This window comes from Lutjanus erythropterus, chromosome 2 (genome assembly GCF_056507025.1).
Source record: "Lutjanus erythropterus isolate fLutEry1 chromosome 2, fLutEry1.hap2, whole genome shotgun sequence".
In the NCBI taxonomy this organism is placed as follows: domain Eukaryota; kingdom Metazoa; phylum Chordata; class Actinopteri; order Lutjaniformes; family Lutjanidae; genus Lutjanus; species Lutjanus erythropterus.
In genome coordinates this window covers 37899447-37918041 of record NC_139318.1, presented here as the reverse complement: position 1 = coordinate 37918041, position 18595 = coordinate 37899447, and the positions used below count along the sequence as shown (strand labels likewise).

At 40.1% G+C, this 18595-nt stretch overlaps 1 protein-coding gene and 1 long non-coding RNA gene across 2 annotated transcripts in view; one reads left to right on the top strand and one right to left on the bottom strand.

The window, feature by feature from the left end:
• The window catches only part of LOC146332080 (uncharacterized), a 156832-nt gene that overhangs the window by 66551 nt on the left and 71686 nt on the right, over window positions 1-18595 (bottom strand). The gene's annotated exons all lie outside the window — the stretch shown is intronic.
• Window positions 1-18595, top strand: part of LOC146332082 (plexin-A2-like) — a 127192-nt gene that overhangs the window by 89156 nt on the left and 19441 nt on the right. Inside the window, exons 16-22 of the mRNA XM_084738945.1 lie at window positions 124-291; window positions 3175-3268; window positions 7630-7869; window positions 9764-9907; window positions 10443-10677; window positions 12684-12826; window positions 16185-16453. Of these exons, the coding sequence (XP_084595071.1) occupies window positions 124-291; window positions 3175-3268; window positions 7630-7869; window positions 9764-9907; window positions 10443-10677; window positions 12684-12826; window positions 16185-16453 (1293 nt within the window). The remainder of the gene's footprint in view (window positions 1-123; window positions 292-3174; window positions 3269-7629; window positions 7870-9763; window positions 9908-10442; window positions 10678-12683; window positions 12827-16184; window positions 16454-18595) is intronic.

The window sequence follows — 18595 nt, the reverse complement described above, 5'->3', positions numbered from 1 at the left end:
AATGAATCCTCTCCCCTTATAGTAATGTGCAGGGCTCATAACGGTGCGAAGTCACTGCAGCAGTGAGTGGGCAGAGTCACAATCAAAGGCATGAATAAATCACTCTCTTGGTTCTCCCACCAGGAGGACCATGTCGGAGATTGTGTGCTTCTCTGCGCCGTCTTTGACGAGAGCCGGACCAGTGCAGGTCACTCTGAGTGTCGACCGGGCCAAAGTTCCAGGGAGTCTGGCCTTCGAGTACATAGAAGACCCCACAGTCCAGCGCATTGAACCCCAATGGAGCATCACCAGGTAACAATATAGTGCTGCTTTTACATGACGGGTGTAAATCACCAGTTTCATCATGATACAATATTATATTATATTATACTGATTCTTAGGACAATGATACAATATTTGCTGCAACGCTACAATTTTGATTTGACTCAGTACACAAGCCTCTGATCCATATGAGATGAGCATATGCAATCATTAACAGGAGAAGCTGACACACGTTTCTGTTCTGCTTTTGGACATAAGAAAAAAATCACATAAATGATTGTAAAAAATTGTATCCAGTTAGGTGCAGTAAAGTTCATTTTAATTAGACTCCACTAAAACACAGCTTAATAACAACAAGAAAATTTCAAGCTATAACATGTAACAGTTATGCATTAAATGTCTAAAAATTGACCTGTGTTCTTATATTACCCCAAATGTTTCCAACAATGTTCAAACACAGACAAATCTGTAATTTATTCAAGGTAACGGTGCGTTTCCTGCTAGCTGTTGCTTAGCTAGTTGCCAGTTGCTACATCAGTTACATCAGAGAGTGATAAAGGAATTCTGTGAACGTGACTAAACGTAACACAAATAAAACTTTAATATTACCTCGTCCATGAACATGATTTTAGCCAAGATGTTCATCAGCTATGGTGGTTGTTTAACAGTGAAGGTACCTACTCCCATGATCCCACACTCCTCTAGACATCATCAAACTGATTTGTTATTGTTTTAATGTGAGAGATGGCAGAACTGACTGTGTGTTTAACAAAAGTAAAACAAAATAAAACTTGTCTCAATAGTAACTATCACGGTTAATTTGTTAATTACCTTTATTAGCTTAAGCCTGTGGCACTGTGCATTGCATAAATTAGCCTAGCAGCTAGCAGCTGACTTTTCCTCCACTACAAACTCCATGTATTAGTTTTACTTCTTCTTACTCACTGCTGGTTTTGAGTCACTACAACTCCTGACAGAAAACCACAGCTGAATTTCGGCCTGCATGCATGTTTGCGTGAAATAAAGCTGCTTAATGTCACTGTAGTGAGAGCAACAAGTTGGCCGACATGGCCGGCATGTGCTTTGTCTGTCTTCTCCAAAATCCAAAATATTTACACCCTGATGATTTATTCCTGAAGGGAGTAAATATCCTCATCATCTTATTCTGGTGAGACAGACGTGCTATGGGAATTTCAAAATAAAGGCATATCTCAAAGACGGTGACATGGATTCACGTTTTCACTTTGAATACTGGATCTGGATCATCTTGATCGATACTGGATCACTGATCATTAAATTGACACATCGATCCAGATTGATGGATCATTACACCCTTAAAATACACACAGATACTAGTCACATGTATTGATACTTCAGGAGGATGGAGGCTGACTCCCTGGAAACCTCTGTGTGAAGTTTTCAACTCTTTCAAGTATTCATGTTTTTTTTGTCGTTGTTTGTGTGATCTGTCTCACAGAAGCAATTTACGAGTACTTTTTGCACACAGATTGCAAACGGCAGCAGCATCAAGATTAACTAATGATTGCTTGTAAATTGTGGCTAAATTTGGCAGTGCCACTGGGCTGTAACATGCTAATGTATCACACGTATGGTGTTAGTTTTGATTACAGAGACATGTAATATTTAATGTGAGAGCAAGCGATCTCATTCTGCAAATTGCAGTATTGCAGCACATACGCTCTATTTTACACCTACAGCGCTGTATGTACTCATTAGCATTTGCCCAAGTGAATGTGTGTGAAGCAAAACATAGTCAAGGACACCGTCTACATTTGATTTATTTTAAAGTAGTTTTCCAATAAAAATCAAACAATATGAGAAATGCCTCCTGTCCAAATGTGGTGACCTTGCTCATACAGATTATCACGGTGCCGGGCAACCTGTGAGTCAGACAGGCAGTCAGGGTTACAGGGAGCATAATGCAAAGAACTGAGGTGGTGTGGTAGTCGGTTATAACAAGGTTGTTAAACGATATCTTATCAGTAATCACAACGAGGTGACCACTCAAAATGGTATTGTATTGATGCAAAGTTTTATTGAAATGCTCTTCACGGATTTTGCACAAATGAATGTGATGCTGCTAATAATGGTACACTGAAATTGAATTTGCTGCATAAACATTTCTATCGCTCAGGTGAAAGGTGCGTCAACTGTATTCCACTAAATAAAAGATGGCTCTTAATTTGGTTTCGGGTGGGATTACCCAGCACTACGTCCCTGCAGATTAGACTTCAGAGAGACACCCTGGCCCTCAGCCTAGTGACAGGAGGAGCTTTGTGGAGCTGCAATCAAGAGCCCTCATCATGAATGTGCAGTCCCACTATGTGGCCCTACAAGCTTAGGTACCCTTTGAAGTATGAGAAGAGAAGGATTGGCACTCTGTCAGGCTGACTAGACTGGCCAGTTTTTTTCCCCCTCATTTCTCCCTTGTATTCTTCCCCTCTTTGTCTCTCCTTCTCCAGTTCCATGCTACAGTCTTCTAAGCTCACACTGCAGCACAGGTTATGCAAAGATTAGAGAGTGTTGTTTATTTTAATCACATCTAGCGCAGATATGTAAACAAGCAGCACCTGTATTCATGCTATGCCAGCCTCACAGTCATGGATGAATATAAAATAGCAGCCAGCTGGTTCGCCGTTTGATCTGGCTCTTCTGCCCAATAACAAAGAGCGAGCTACCATGCCAGCTATACCTCCTCAAACCTGCATTAATGCAGTTTCTCTGGAAAATGGTGGGTTTGCAAGTTAAACAGATTGATCTCTCTGCAGTCGTCACTCTAATTAAATCATGGAGAAAAAGCGGTTTGGAGCTGAAGTGGTGTGCTTGCGTGTGTGTGTTTAAAACAATAATTCTTGTTCCTTATGAATAAACTTGTTCTTTCCTCACAAACAGCGGCCACACCACCCTGACAGTGACTGGAACCAACCTGGACGTAGTTCAGGAGCCGCGGGTCAGAGTCAAATATGCCGGCCATGAATCTGTCAATGTAAGTGTGACAACTGCTAATATACTGCACTCAAGCTTTATTGATGTTGGTTACTCAAGCTGATAGAAAATGTCACACTAAAGTTGTTCTTTATTGATAGTTTGTACTAGGGTGCTGTGGTCAATTTACTCCTTTTGTTTATACATACTGATCTGTACTGACATTTTTTAAAGTATGCTATGCAGGATTTGTTGGTTGCTGTTTGTAAACCACAGACAGCATCACAAATAGTGGACAATCTTCCTTGATGTCACCCATAAATTTATGACGAGCCATGGTCAAGCTCACGGTGTGGTGTCTCTGGCTGTCTCCATCATGGCCCTGCCTGACTCACCTAACTCCCAGCTAATATATAAATGTGCAAAGAGGTCAAACAGGGCGGAGCTGAGGCGGGCCGAATCACAGGTGGCCACCTAATGGCTAGCCATCTGCGACTTACCTACCTGTCACTCAAAGCAAGCAAGCCCTTAATTATGCATAACTTTAAGTTTTAATATCATTTCAACAGGTGAGTTATATAAAAAAATCACCCCCTGTACAGTTATCAAAACCAAAACCTTTTTTGTCCCAGACAGTAAACACATTAATTTCTGCTATAAAGTTGGGCATTTTAATATGGGGCTCTGTAAGGGCTGACTCGCTTTGTGGCCATTCGAGGAACTACAGTTTTTGGCACTTCCACATTGCATTCATTTATCAGCGCCGGAGGTTGCTGCTTGTTGTTGTAAACAGAACTTTCAAAGTCATTGCCTCCTCTGCTGCTCAATGAGGGACAGAGAGACGGAAGCCCTTTTTACACAGAGATCACACAATACTGCTGTAAAGAAGGCTTGTCATTATTCCATTGTTCCACCCTGCAAGCCCTTCTTTTTCACTAAACCTAACATGCTGCTAAAAGGCTGTCAGTGTCTAGTTAACTGGGATACCAGCATTCTGCAAGCTAAAGAGGCATGACTTGCAATGCAGCTGTCTCGGCATCTAACGTAATGGTCCAGTCGGACCTGCACACGTTACCTGCTGAGAAAAGTAACTCAACTTGAGATACTCCATGATGTCAGTTTCCACCCTGTTCATTATATTTGTTCTTTGTCTCAAAAGCAAAAAAACGCACCCTCAGTGCCGCAGTGACAGATGTAGGCAGCAGTGGTTCTTACAGCAGTGGAAATACAGTACAACTGTAACAGTAATGTATTGCTTATTTGAAAACATAACTAAATAAGAAGTACTAAATGAGTTCTTGAGTTGTAAACCACATTACATCACTTGAGACAACAAAATTGTAATCTGAGTACTCTAATGAGGGATTGGTTTAGAGGGATTATTTTATGAGTCTATACATTGCTTCTTAGAAAAGTCCTCCATAGCATACTTTTAAATATAGCCTGAAGCATTTATAAAGTTTTGCTCACAAAGATATAGTTTTGTACTCATAATAGGTTGTCAGGTTGGTTTCAAGCTAGTTTCATTGTGGGTACAACATATTGTATACTCAAAGAACAACCAAAGTATGAACAAAGGAAGGAAAAACAACTGGGCTCTGCACCAAACAGCCTGCAGGATGGAGAGCAAATTAACTAACAAGAGCTTGAAATATTACGGCACAATCTAATGGGTTGTATTTTGTAAAATGTCAGTGTTTCTGTGGGTGCGAAAATAAAGCCATATATAAACAGAGGGGCAAGAGAGAGGCTCCATATAGAGAGGTCCGTTCCAAAATGAGATTTTAAAAAACTGACACAAAGGTACAACTTGGTTTTTGGGGGTGATTTATGGTGCTGATTCTGCCTGCCTGAGCTCCTTAGGCAGGTTGCTTCAAAGTGATTGATTGTTCCAAAGCGTTGGGGCCCCCGTGGCAAAAGTCCAGTCACCTTTAGACTCATGTTTTCCACTTTGGACCAGTCAGAGAATCGCCTAAAGGATCTGAGACTGCACACAGGGTCGAAACTTCTGGAGGGAACTTTTGGCTCGACCTTGACAGAGATCGATATGATCTTAAAAATCAATTCAAAACAGGTAACTAGTGAAGAGATGCCAGAAATGGAATAAGATAGTGATAAGATAGAGACTTTAAAGACATTTTTATTGATGGTAAAATAAAGGCGGAAGACGAGGTAAATATTACCTTAAATGTTATATTTTCTAGACAAATAAATTATGTATGTGTCAGTTTGTGAACCTGTTTGGAAGAAAATGCTCTCAGTGGAGGGGAGCAAAGTTGAAGTCAGTCTCAAAAACGACTCTTTTCATTTAATGGCACAAAACACGAGCTGTTTATCAATGAGGCATTCCTTGAAAGAGGAATGTGCCTCTGGGCTTCAGTGGGTGAAACTGTACGACAATGGAAAGAGACATCTAAAGATAATATAGCTCAGGTGGAAAAGCGAGATGAGGCCACTGAAAATTTGGGAACTTCAAATGTGTCTTTTTCTGGAGACAATGTTGTGAGAGGCACGAGAGGCATGCCCCGAGCCAATTAAATGGTGCAGTAATGATGCCAGCCTAGAATTTGAGCCAGTCAATTAAAACTGCATGTTTTACAGTGTCACTGGCAGCACTGAGATCTAAAGGGATTAAAGCTGAACTTTAACCCGTATCAGCAGCTAAAAGAGGGTCATTGGTGAATTTAATGAGGGCAGTCCCTTTATCGCGCATATCTCGAAAACATAACTGGAATTGCTTAAAAATGTTTTGAATCACAAAAGCTGTTAATTGACTTCAAACAACTTTCTGTGAAAACCTAAGATAAAAACTCAAGCTTAGAAATTGCCCTCAAGCGAGGGGAATTTAAGGGATCGGCTTGATTCTGAGAGGGATTTTCAAGAAACTACAGAAGAAACAAGGAAGCACATTCCTGTTCCAGATTATTGGTTATTGATAAAACACCAATTACAGTAGTGATGCACAACTGTTGTAGCAATTTGGTATCATCTCCATCAAGTCAGTGATTGGCTTCATTTGAAACAGTTACTTGTAGGTACAAAGGAATAAATAGCTACAAAACGGATGCTTCCTAGTAAAGAGATAGTTTGAATTATTTGACGTGGGGTTGTATGAGGTAATTACTGATAGTCCACGTAAGACTTACAATGGATGCTGGTCCACATGCCTACAGTCTGTAGATACAGAGAAAAGCACTAGCGTGGAAGCAAAGCATTGGACTGAAGTGTAGGCTGTATTTACAATACCTTCACAGCTTTACCTTCCTGACAGACAGCCTTTTCCGACAGATGATTTTGTTAATTTAAAAAATTAGTTTGGATTGAACAGAAGATCAACAACTGTGTTTTGCAAAGTACTATTAATGATTTTGATTCTGAGTTTGGTTATTTAATTAGTTAATGTTGACATGCATCTACTATAGATAAAATGCTGACTTTAAATACCTTATAAAACACCACATCAAATAAAGAGACCAAACTATCCCTTTAACCCAAGTCTCTGCCTTTAGTGTCAGTACGTAGCAACTGTAACAGCAACGCAGCTGTCGTACTTTTACAGACAGGAGGTCAAAAACAGGCGAGCGGAGAGGTGAACATATGGGTGGGAGGAGGTAAATGCTCTGGGAGTACAGTAGCAGCTAATGAATAACAGTCTGACATATAGAAAACCTTAATCTCAGGTTTATGTAGGTCAGCACCACAGAGACTGTCAGTATATTTATGTGTAGGTTGAATAACATTAAAGGCCTCCATCAGATTCATAACAGCTGGATCGTAAAAAAAATATTAAGAATAGCAGTTCTAATGAGACATCTACACAGATCTGTTCAGCAAAAGTTGTTACTAGTTTTATAAAAGTGCTCAATTTATTAGCTTCACGTCTTCATATGAGGTGGTATTAACGATTACTACAAGATTTCAAAGATGTTCCAAAAGTACTTACAAAAGACATTTCTAAGGGTAAAATATTGACTCGTGAATTTCTGCTGAGGACTTCAAGGTCAAATATTTTTTATAATTAAAGCAACAATATGTAACATTTCTGGATTAAAATGTCCAAAAACACTAGAAATATGTTAGATATTTTGTTGAGTTGAGTCCTTAACTTACCACAAATGTTTTCAACAATGTAATTATTGAATTTATTCAAGGTAACAGTAAATTTCCTGCTAGCTGCTGCTAGCTAGTTTGCGAGCTGGTAGTTGCTATAATTTGAATAAAACTGTCCATGAACATGATTTCTGCTTGAGTCACATCAGATAGATTTTCATCTGCAATGGAGGTTAGTAAAGACAACAACTCCTTTAACTCCTTGTTAATATTTTAATGTGAGAGACCCATAGTAAGATGATTAATAAACAAAGTAACAATCATCTGACACTGGTTGTGGGTCCTGTGTTATGTGATGGGATTCTTCTCCAGGTGTGCAAAGTGCTGAACACGACCACCATCAGCTGCTTCGCCCCCTCTCTGAAAGCAGAATACACGGCAGACCAGGAGACGATCAAACACGTGGACGAGTTTGGTTTTGTCTTCAACAACGTCCAAGCTCTCCTCACGTACAACAACACGAGCTTTGTCTACTACCCAAACCCGTACCTGGAGCCCCTCAGTCTGTCAGGTGTCCTGGAGCAGAAACCCGGTGCTCCCATCATACTCAAAGTACGTCAAGCTATTATGATTTATTTTATTTATTTTCCAGCAATAGAAAGAGAGGAAATTCTCTTGTGCGACTAGAGTATATAGGCCACAATATAGCATACATTTAAGTAATTATAGTATATAATGTAGAGTATTATAGATACAAGACAAAACTGAAAGAAATCTATCTGCAATTTCAGCACCATGGACAGCTCCATGGATTTATCAGTACACAGCACTGTTAGACTATTGATATTTCAGAGCCATGATCGCGGCCATAGATTCTAACTTACAAAAAAAACCTCCGTCAGATAAAGGATCAATAAGTCAGACAGACTAGACACTCAACCAAACAACCCCTCTGTCCCCTGAACGCTCTCTGTTAATACAGGATGGAGAGGAGGGGGTGGCACGTTAACAAGGGGGATGCATTTTGGTCATTTTGCTAACAAGGAGGCTGGCATCCCCCCTTTACGTCGCCTATTGCTCAGCCCTCACTGTGGTCCCCTCAATGATCAATAAAACTGACCACATAATCTGCCACACATAATATTGCTAAACATGGCTCTACATTAACGGTTGCCCACTTGCCTGGGGCAAGTAAACTGTGTTTGGGCAAGTGGAATGCCTCATGCAATTGTCTGATCAGAATAATGGGGAAAAAATGTTATGTTTTATCTATTTTTCTGTGTTTCTTACTGTGAAGCAGCTCTGATCTCAAACACACTGTGCAGTGGAAAATGTTTCTCCAGCCACCTAAAATAGGCCAGTGTTTGCAGCTCTGCAAACTATCTGGACAAACTCCAGTTTGAGGCTATTTTAGTTGTCTTTAGCCTGACTCTTAGCTGCTAACTAGCTGGAACAACTCTGCTGACGCTGTAGTAACGTCACATAAACAGGGACTTTTTATTTCTTGTCTGTGACACCAAACACACTACAGTCTTTCAGAAAGAATTATACTGCAACTGGACCTTACCTACACATTTTATGGCTGACTAAAATAACATAACTCCCCATCAAACACCGGTAGCAACTCAGTTTAAGTGCAAACCCACTAGACTTCTTCATATACACAGAGGCTACCCACAATTCCACCTTCTTTAAATGTGAAGGCTTGGACAATAACACACAGGTACAGTGAGGCTACAAGTGTGCTTGCCAGAGATTAAAGAAAGGTTGAGCAAAAGTACCAATACCAATGCCATTTTAAAAATACTCTGTAAATAAAAGTTATGCATTCTAAACCATTACAAGGTGAAATTATGTAAATATACATGTAAGATAATATGAGAGTTTGGCTATTGGGCAAGTAAAACATTTGGGCAAGTAGCTGAAAAAGCTCAATGTCCAGCCCTCGTTTCTAATGAAATTAATTCTAATGCTTTTCTACACGTTGTAAACAAATGACAGAAGTGGCGGCTTTTACACTACACTTCCCATGACAGTGCCTGTGGGTTCCCGTGCTTCCTGTCACAGAGGACATGGCTACATCTTGTAGTTTCTGGAATACATTCTTCCGTCTGCCTTTCACTTCTACACCATGTGCAGTTGCATCTTTAGCTCTGTTTGTTGTGGAGGAACAGGATGGCAGATTGGTTTGCATCTTGAAGCAATCTGCTTTCGTGAGGTAAAATGATTTAGCAGATTTCCTGCAAAATATGACTCATTGTAGAATGAATCATCTACTCCAAGATGGTTGATTACAGTAATTGGGCTAATGCTCCAAAATTGCAGGCTAACAATTTATTGAGTTAAAAAGTTATATATTAGGATCAGCAAGAAATTCCAAATTCCATCAAGTGATGCCTTCGACCAGACCTTTGTTTATTGGGATCCCAATCAATTACTGTTTTATTTGTAAGAACTCCTTGTTCTATGTGATATGTTGTAATGTTCTTTCTTCTCTGCATTGCAGGGCCGTAACCTGGTGCCATCTGCGTCTGGTGGAGCTCGGCTGAATTACACAGTGCTGATTGGAGACACGCCCTGTTCTCTCACTGTGTCCGACACTCAGCTACTCTGCGAGCCGCCGAACCTCACCGGGCAGCACAAAGTCCTGGTCAGTCTAAACGTGTTTCTGCCTACCCGGCGATTTTCTGTCTCTCTGTGCATCTGATTGCCCGTCTGCATGGATGTGGGTCACTGTGTGTAGGTCAGTGATTGTCCGCGCGTCGCTGTGTTTGTGGGTCACTAACAGGCTTTCAGTTAGTCGCTGGCTTTCTGTCATTGTCTGTCACTCATGGTCTGGTAGGTTCCCAATTACAGCACATTGCCCTGCAGAATTATTGACAGGCACCCTTGCAAATAATGAGAAAAGAGCGGTAAAGAGAAAAGCTGATGTGCCTGGAACTTTAAAAAATTGTTTTCTTCAAAGGCGATTGTTCAAGAAAAATGGTCCATATCTTCATTGTAGTGTACTTGCCAATTTAATTCTCCAACGTTTTGAATTCATGGTGTGGCTTTTTCATTACTGATTATTTTCTTTGTTGTTTGAGCATTTTCAAATACTGTTCTTATGCCTGTATTATTATCATTTTTATTATTATTATTATTATTATTATTATTATCATTATTATTATTATTATTTTATCCAGGTCCAAGTAGGAGGACTCCACATTTCTCCGGGAGAAGTTCACATCCGCTCCGACAGCCTGCTCACCCTTCCTGCCATTTTCAGCATCACAGCTGGAGGAGGGCTGCTCCTCATCATCGTCATTATCGTCCTGCTGGCCTACAGACGCAAGTCACATGAGAACGACCTCACTCTGAAGCGCCTGCAGATGCAGATGGACAATCTGGAATCCAGAGTGGCTTTGGAGTGCAAGGAGGGTGAGTGAGACTGGTCTGACAGATTAAACAATCATTAATCCTAAATCCTGCTCATTAAAACTCCTACAAGAACTGATGTCAAATTCCTAAAATCTTGCTTGTAGTTTCCCTATATCACCATCTGTTTGTGGTGGCTGTGTTAGCAAAATTATTTATTTTATTTTTTTTATCAAAATTTTAAGCTTTTAAGCCACGGGAGTATATTCATGTACAGGTACATTCATTCGTCCTCACAAAACTCACAGAAGTAGTCTAGTTTAGAAATAAACATGATGCATTTAGGAGTTAGAATCTCTTTGCCCGATTTGATTCTGGACTGAATGAAAAGGGGGGCACAATTTTCAGTCTCTTGCTCCAGTTTCTCTAAAATACAATATGAAACATAACTGCCATTAAATGGTCTGCAGCCTTTTTATTTTATTTATTTAATTAAAAAGTTAACTGCCAGTCTTACTGGGACTGTAAGATGCTTTCAAATTAATGAAATCATCAGTCTGAAAGCATCTTACGGTCTCCTGCCTGTATGAGAATAACAAAATGAGGGGGAGGTGGACTGTTTCACTATTAAGGTCATGTCTCCAGCACTGAGGAGCAGCTTCTCTTGAGCACCGTTAGCTCCAGGGAAACGCGTCGCTCTGTCCAGTGTGCAGAGCTGGCGGATAGTTTCTGTGGTGAACAGACTGTGCAGACAGTTACTTTCTTCACCACAGCGTTGGTTTAAGGCAGTGGTTCCCAAAGTTTTACTGGCAAGACTTTCAGAAGCTGAAAAAAGTTTGAGCCCCCCCTCCTCCCCCCAGATTGAGAAGGAAGTAAAGGTCAGCAGGATAGAATCAGCAAACTCTTGTGTGTTTATTTCCCTTCCATAGATCTTATTCATCCAACTTTGTTTCACTCTTTATTTCTCCCCTCTCACCCCCCAGTTAGGGAACCACTAGTTTAAGGTGTTTAATGTTGCAGTTTGTCGCTCAGCCGCTCTCATTTGTTACGGCTAATTGCTGCTCTGTTCCATTAACGTCTTAACATCTCTGGGTGATACTATAAAAAGCATTCACAACTCACTTCACGTTAGTCTTGCAAACGCAATAATTTAGACATTAAATCAAAACATCCTTGCAACTACTGCTTTGACAAGATGAAGAACATCTCCGTTAACTGCTGATAACTGCAGCGTGAGCGCGCTGTAGACTGTCCGGGTGCTTCGCTGCTGCATTCAGCCCATTTCACTCCATCAACATTTATGAATAGAAAACGTCTGCATCGTGATGTTGTATGATATTATCGATAATCAGTGTCTATCTCTCTGCTCTAGATTACTTACAGTAATCTAAGATGAATCTATTTTTTAAGATTAGCTACTTAAATATATAAACTTCTGCTTTGTATGTGCCAAATATCCCTTACTCCAAACCAGCCAAACTACATTAGAAAAATCAGTAATTTTATCTCGCAGAACACTGGAGTTGATCTTTTAGCATGTTTGTGTTATTGTGTGACCTGTGTTTTAAAAGGACAGTTCAGAGTCACAGAAGTCACAAAATAACAATCACAAACTAACATATCGAAGCAGCGGTTGACCAGAAACTCACGTGCTCTGTGAGGTAAAAATACAGATTTTGCAAATGGAGTTTGGTTGGTATGCAGAGAGCAATAGCTGGCTTATATGATGTTGGTTTCCCATCATAAAAATCTGTCTCATGGAAACGTAAAGATGGTGCTCCTGGTGCTCTTCTACTCTGCCTCTCACTGGGGGGTAAACCAGGGGTACCTAAATGTTCATTACTAGCTAGGAATGTTATTTTTGAGCTATCAGTGTTTTGGGGAGAGCTAAATGTATTCTGAGTTGTAATTATAAACTGTATAATTATTTTTTGAGTTCAAAACATGTCAGGACACTCAATATATAGTTTATAGTTGAGAAAAGAAAACACTTTCTTAGGTTTACTGTGATAAACAGCTAAAAAGCTTGATGCTGCAAAATGTTTAAAGCACACCTCTGTCATTTTCAGCCTTTGCAGAGCTGCAGACTGACATCAATGAGTTAACGAGTGATCTGGACAGAGCTGGCATCCCCTACCTGGACTATCGCACTTATGCCATGAGGGTTCTCTTCCCCGGCATCGATGATCACCCTGTGCTCAGAGAGCTGGAGGTAAGTAACCGCTGAAGCAGAGCCGCGGCACTTGAATCCAGTTTCAACCATTTTTCTGACATGTTGACCTTAAGGCTCCAGTATACTCCAAACGAAATTGATTTTGGCTTGTTGGCAAGTGCTGTCAAACTGCTGTCGAACAGAGCGGTGAGAGCAAATGTCAGCGGTTTGAGGTCTGTTTGTTTAATGGTGTCCACATCAGCTGGAAGAGCTTGTGAGCACTTTGTATCTGGAGTTTGCTCTCTTCCTTATTCTCAGTCAGGCATTCAGCTTGAATCAAACTTTTCTTGGTGTCTGAGTCTCAACTTTTTACATTCATGACTTTCTAAGCAAATCATTCTTCTACACCTGATCTCTCACACATATTTTCCTCATCAGAAACTTTACATCAGGATTTTTTTAAAGTGGTGGTCAAATGTTTGTATATTCCTTTATCAAAATCCTGCAAACAGATCATTTGATAAATATTCCATAAGCATTTATTTTGACATTTGTGCTGTAGTATACGTTGCCTATTTCATACTGCTCTTGGGTACGATTTGTTTTGTTATGAGTTTGGTTTTATACATCAGACCAGAACATTGTAAAACATCATGGTTGCGCCCGCATTTGGCAGATAGAAAACCAAAGATACTAAAGATGTCAATGCAGCTTGCCATGTGTTGTGGATTAGGATTGCACATTTTCCTTATTCTGTTTTTCCTTTAACCAATGGTTGAAAAGGTTATACATTAAATATTGATTAATAATTAATATTTAATAAGATACAAAACACATCTTCTCAGTTTAGGTTTTAAACAATTCTAGTGGCACATTACTTCTGTGAAATGTTAATTCATGAAGCATAAACAGTTTAATCAAAAAGAATAATAAAAAAAATAAGGTTCTTGCTCAAAACAGCTGCTCTTGTCTGCCTGTTCTTACTCATTAAATGGCTCTGGCAAACAAAACGATTTCAAACAGTTATTACTGCTATTTCTAGACTAACAGGGAGACCAAACTGTCAGAAAACCTTTGAGCTCTGGAATAATTATTCAAAAAAACATACATTAATCGGCCACTGAATTTTTAAATGGATTAAATATTTTACAGTGATTAATCGATTGATTAATTATAAACGTCCCAAGTTTGGATTACAATTTTGACAAGTTTGTATGTATTTCAGTTCATGTTAAACAAACATTTGTTTTATAGACATTTCTAATTATTATTTTGTGACCTTTTCCTGAACCTGTGTGTTCATAATACTTTAATAAATTCAGGTTGATCTGTCAGCCATCCTTCTCCCTCAGTCTTTCCCCGTCCAAGTGGATCAATGACCAGAAACAAGATACAGCCAAGATATTGCTTAAACTTAATTAATATTACCATACTGTCAGGTTTAGTGTTGTCTATAAATGAGTTGGGATATGTCTACTGAATTGGCATATGACAATGTCCACCATGAAACACTGCAGTGTACGATGATACAAATGTACAAATGATACACATTATGCTACAAAAGTCATATTGCGATTATTTGATTAAATAATTGTGATTGCGATATGTGATCCAATTAGAGGGAAGGACCATTTTAGCATCACAATTTTCATGGGAAAAAAACTATTGAAATCATGGTGATGTGACATTTGTTGGACTCTGTACCCAACAAACATGATTTCTTTCATCTGAGATTTTTAGGTCAGGGCATCTCTGCAGCACCACAGTACTTAATTATAATGCTGTTTTCTCACATATTTTTTTCCCTAAAATTGCAATTTGGTTCTGGTTCTGTGATTTGGATATTCCACTTGGCCATATTGCAATTTTTATTCAATTGCAATTAATTGTGCAGCCCTGCTGGGGGAGTTCAAGACAAAGTTAGCTGGCTAACTATACTGAGGAAGCAAAGCCAAGAATTCAATAGTGCGAATACCAGCAGCCCACAGAAGGAAACATTGCAGTGTTCAAATAAAGAAAATAATCAACAGGAAATAGTGACCCGGCAGCAACAGCTTCTTTTTATTTTCTCTCCCACATGTCAACAACTGAACTTCACCAACAACAACAACTCCTGTCTCTGAAGGTAACTCTGAAGGGACACACCACCTCAAATACAGACGACTTTTAAATCACAATGTTTTGACAGCAGAGGGCTCAGTAGTCAGTGACTGTCATAATGTGTGATGGATAATGGCTTTGTCCATCAGCCCAACCCTAATCTGTTAATAACTGGTCTGTTAATAAACAACTGTTTGATCTAAGGCTGGGATTCTGTTAGAGATGACAGTCTGATGCTGCTATACGTTACTGTATGATTGAACTCACACAGCCTCCCACTCAAGCTAACATTAGCTATCAGTCAGTAGTAGCTGTCACCAGCATCATTTAGCTACTTAACACAGTGACAGTGAATATTCATATATGCCTCAAACGTCAGTATGAAGGCCTTGTTTGTAGCTTTTTATTAGGCATAATTTAAACAACAGAAGCTAGTTCATATTTATTCTAATCAAAAAGGAATTTACACTGCTGCCAAAATAAATTATCACTGTTTAGAGTCTCATACATTCTCACTGCTCTCCTTTTGGGATCCCTTTCTTTTCCAGGATGAATGGAGAACCAGAGATCGTGACAGATTTGTATGTTTATTTGCTTTCTTATTAAAGTGTGATCTTGCAGCCTTTGTGGTACTGGCTGATGTGATGCCGGTCTGAAATACTCATCTTTTTTTAGACTCAAGAGGCCCTGGTTTTAACATTTCCTTTGACGTGGCAAAGTTTATCATTGTCTTGATCACGAGAGTCTAATTCTGAAGCACTCTATACCTAATTTGGAAGAAACTTTGATGACGAACTATTTGCCTTTTCATTATTTCAAGAACAACTTGTCAGGTACCCAAGGTCAAAACTGGCAGAGTGTTGCCAATTATAGCTGGTTTAATCAAGCTGTTATTCATGGTCATGATGATTTCAACAGACCTCTGAAGAGCCTCTCTGATTGTTGTTTAAACATCCTGACTTTTTCATCAAAGTAACAGGCCCTTTATTTGTTGCAGAAAATCAACTTTCATTTATGTATTCACTTGATAACTTTAGAAACTATGACTCAAAAGTTTCCCTGAGGGAACCGATGTGTCAGGACCTCGGATGAGGATTACGTCACTCCTACTGGGCGAAGCCTGTAGCCAGGCCAGTGGTTCTGTTTTGCACTGATGCATCAAGACGGTTTATGAGAATTTTTGTGTATATTTCATCCTGTTCTTCATGTTCATTCTGTCTATGTTGTGATTTTTTTCATCCTTGACTGAGTAATACCTAATGAGCATGTCCGTCTTTGTGTGTGTGCGTGTGTGTGCAAAAATGCATGATGCGTGTAGGTGCCAGGGAGCGGACAGGCGAATGTGGAGAAATCCTTGAAGCAGTTTGCTCAGCTGGTGAATAACAAGGTTTTCCTGCTGACATTCATCCGTACACTGGAGCTGCAGCGCTCCTTCTCCATGCGTGACCGTGGCTACGTCGCCTCACTCATCATGACCGCTCTGCAGGGTCGGCTGGAATACGCCACAGACATCCTCAAACACCTGCTGTCAGATCTTATAGAGCGCAACCTGGAGAGCAAGAACCACCCCAAACTACTCCTGCGCAGGTAAACCAGGAGTTTTACACTACTGCATTACAAAAAGCTGTTCAAACATTTTTGGAAAATTGCCTATGGTGTTATATTCATCAACAAAAAGATTTCACTTATGTCCCATTACAAAGTGTGATAATATTTTTCATTTTGTGTTATCAGTTATTTTGGAATAGTGATTCATTTTGTTCAGCTCAGCTGAATATTGGATTATCCACTTAGGACTTTAACTTCACAGAGAACTGTGTGAATATGAGTTAAGGGCAAACTATACAGGATTTCCCTAAGAAGCAATGCAGGGAAAATAATCTCTCTCAATCATCACCCACAACCCTCCAGACGTCTGTAGCGGTGCCTGTATCCACAGAGACCCTGCACTTTTTTGTTTTCTCATTATATTGCTGTGCTTTGGACACTTAACTGACACTTAACAATAAACTATCTTTCTTGTGCTTATTCTACCTTCAAAAGGTGGGGTAAGCGATTCAGTAGAAAGATTGTTGATTGGTATGAATTCTCAGGTCTCATTCTCAGGTCATTAAATACAAACACTTCAGATGGGTGGCTTGGATCACTAAACAATCAACCAATCCAAAGCATCTGTAATTTGACTACCTGGGAATGAACGACAATCAACTACTAACCCTTCTCCAAACACATGTGCTGGCCTGACTTGACTTGGTTTGACTTGGTAACCAGGCAGGGGAACAGCATGAACCACCTCACATATTGTGTCCAAGTAGCTCAGCATGACAGGGATCTGCATCTCCATTACAACGGGGCTACCTGCTGGAATCAAGCAGCTGTCAACAGCAAATAAACACCTACTTTCTTTTAAATTCACCACAATAATGTTATTTTCTTTTTAAAAGCTTTCATTATGAAACAGTAGGAGCGGGATATGTTGGGTTTTCATCAGTGGTAACCAATATGGCTGAAAGCGAACATGAAACAGTAAAATAACCTAGAAATCTGAAAGTAAACTGAACACAGACGTTTTTAAAAAACACCTTTCTCTCTGGTCATGTGCATGTACGAGTTTGCATCACGCGCTTGTTTGAACAGGAGAAGGGAGGTTGTCACAGGTTGGCCATGGCGGACAAGACATCACCGCAACCCACTTGGAGGTCAGGCACACTTTGGCTTCACTCCGGAGATGGTCCATCTCAGACAAGCTTGGCACAGCTCAGCGTGTTAAAAGTGGTAATGGAAATGCAAATCAGCACAGCGTGATTTGACTCGGCGCGGCCACAAGTGACAATGGAAAACACATCTTTCTGCAGAATCATTTACCCCACCTTTAAGGCATTGCCAATACAGTACAACCAGCATCTATTTGCTTTACTGTTGAAGTTTGTGATACATTTTAATCGCATAAAGAGAAACATGAAGCACAATACAATGAAAAGTAAAGATATTCTGAGTTTTTTTTCTTCTCAATACTGATTTCAATATTGCTGATAGCAATATTGGAGCAACCCTAGCAAGAGGTTTGACATGCATAGTGTCCTTGTGAGTTTCAGGAATGAAAATTGGACTTGTTCCTCACTTTCTCTGTACACGTTCTTGACTTTAAAACTTGGGGCGTTTTCTGTCACAAACCTGACCAGTTCTGATCAGCGCTGCTTATCTTTTGGCATAGATAATTCCTCTGTGAATTGTTCTTTCCAGCCCAGTTACCACACTTCTGATGGATGAGTAACTAGGCCAGCGAAGGAAAGCCCACCTCTGTTTCAGCTTTGTTTTGTGCAGCGGCGTGAAACAGCCGTTACGAGTCTGAGAAACCAAGTGCCTGAGCAGACAGGTGAAAGACAGGAGCCGTAAGAGTGATAGAGAGTGGGAGGGACTGGCAGAGGAAGGAGAACCTAATGGGGAAGAGTGAGTGCAGCGGCGGCAGAGTCATTGTCAGTCTGACTTATCTTCTGTGTGCCACTCATGAAACATTCAGCTGTAGCTCACGTTTCTTTCCCCCCCGCCCGTCACCTCGCCTCGCCTCTCCCCCCTTCTCTCGCCTCTCTCCCTCTTTCCTCCACCTCTGGTTATCTGTCGATTGTTTTCCCAGTGCTGAGGCTGGCCTGCTGAATGTTTCATGAGGCTTTTTTTCCCCTCTTTTTTGAAAATGAGGGCTCTCTCAATCTGAAGTACACTCATTAAATA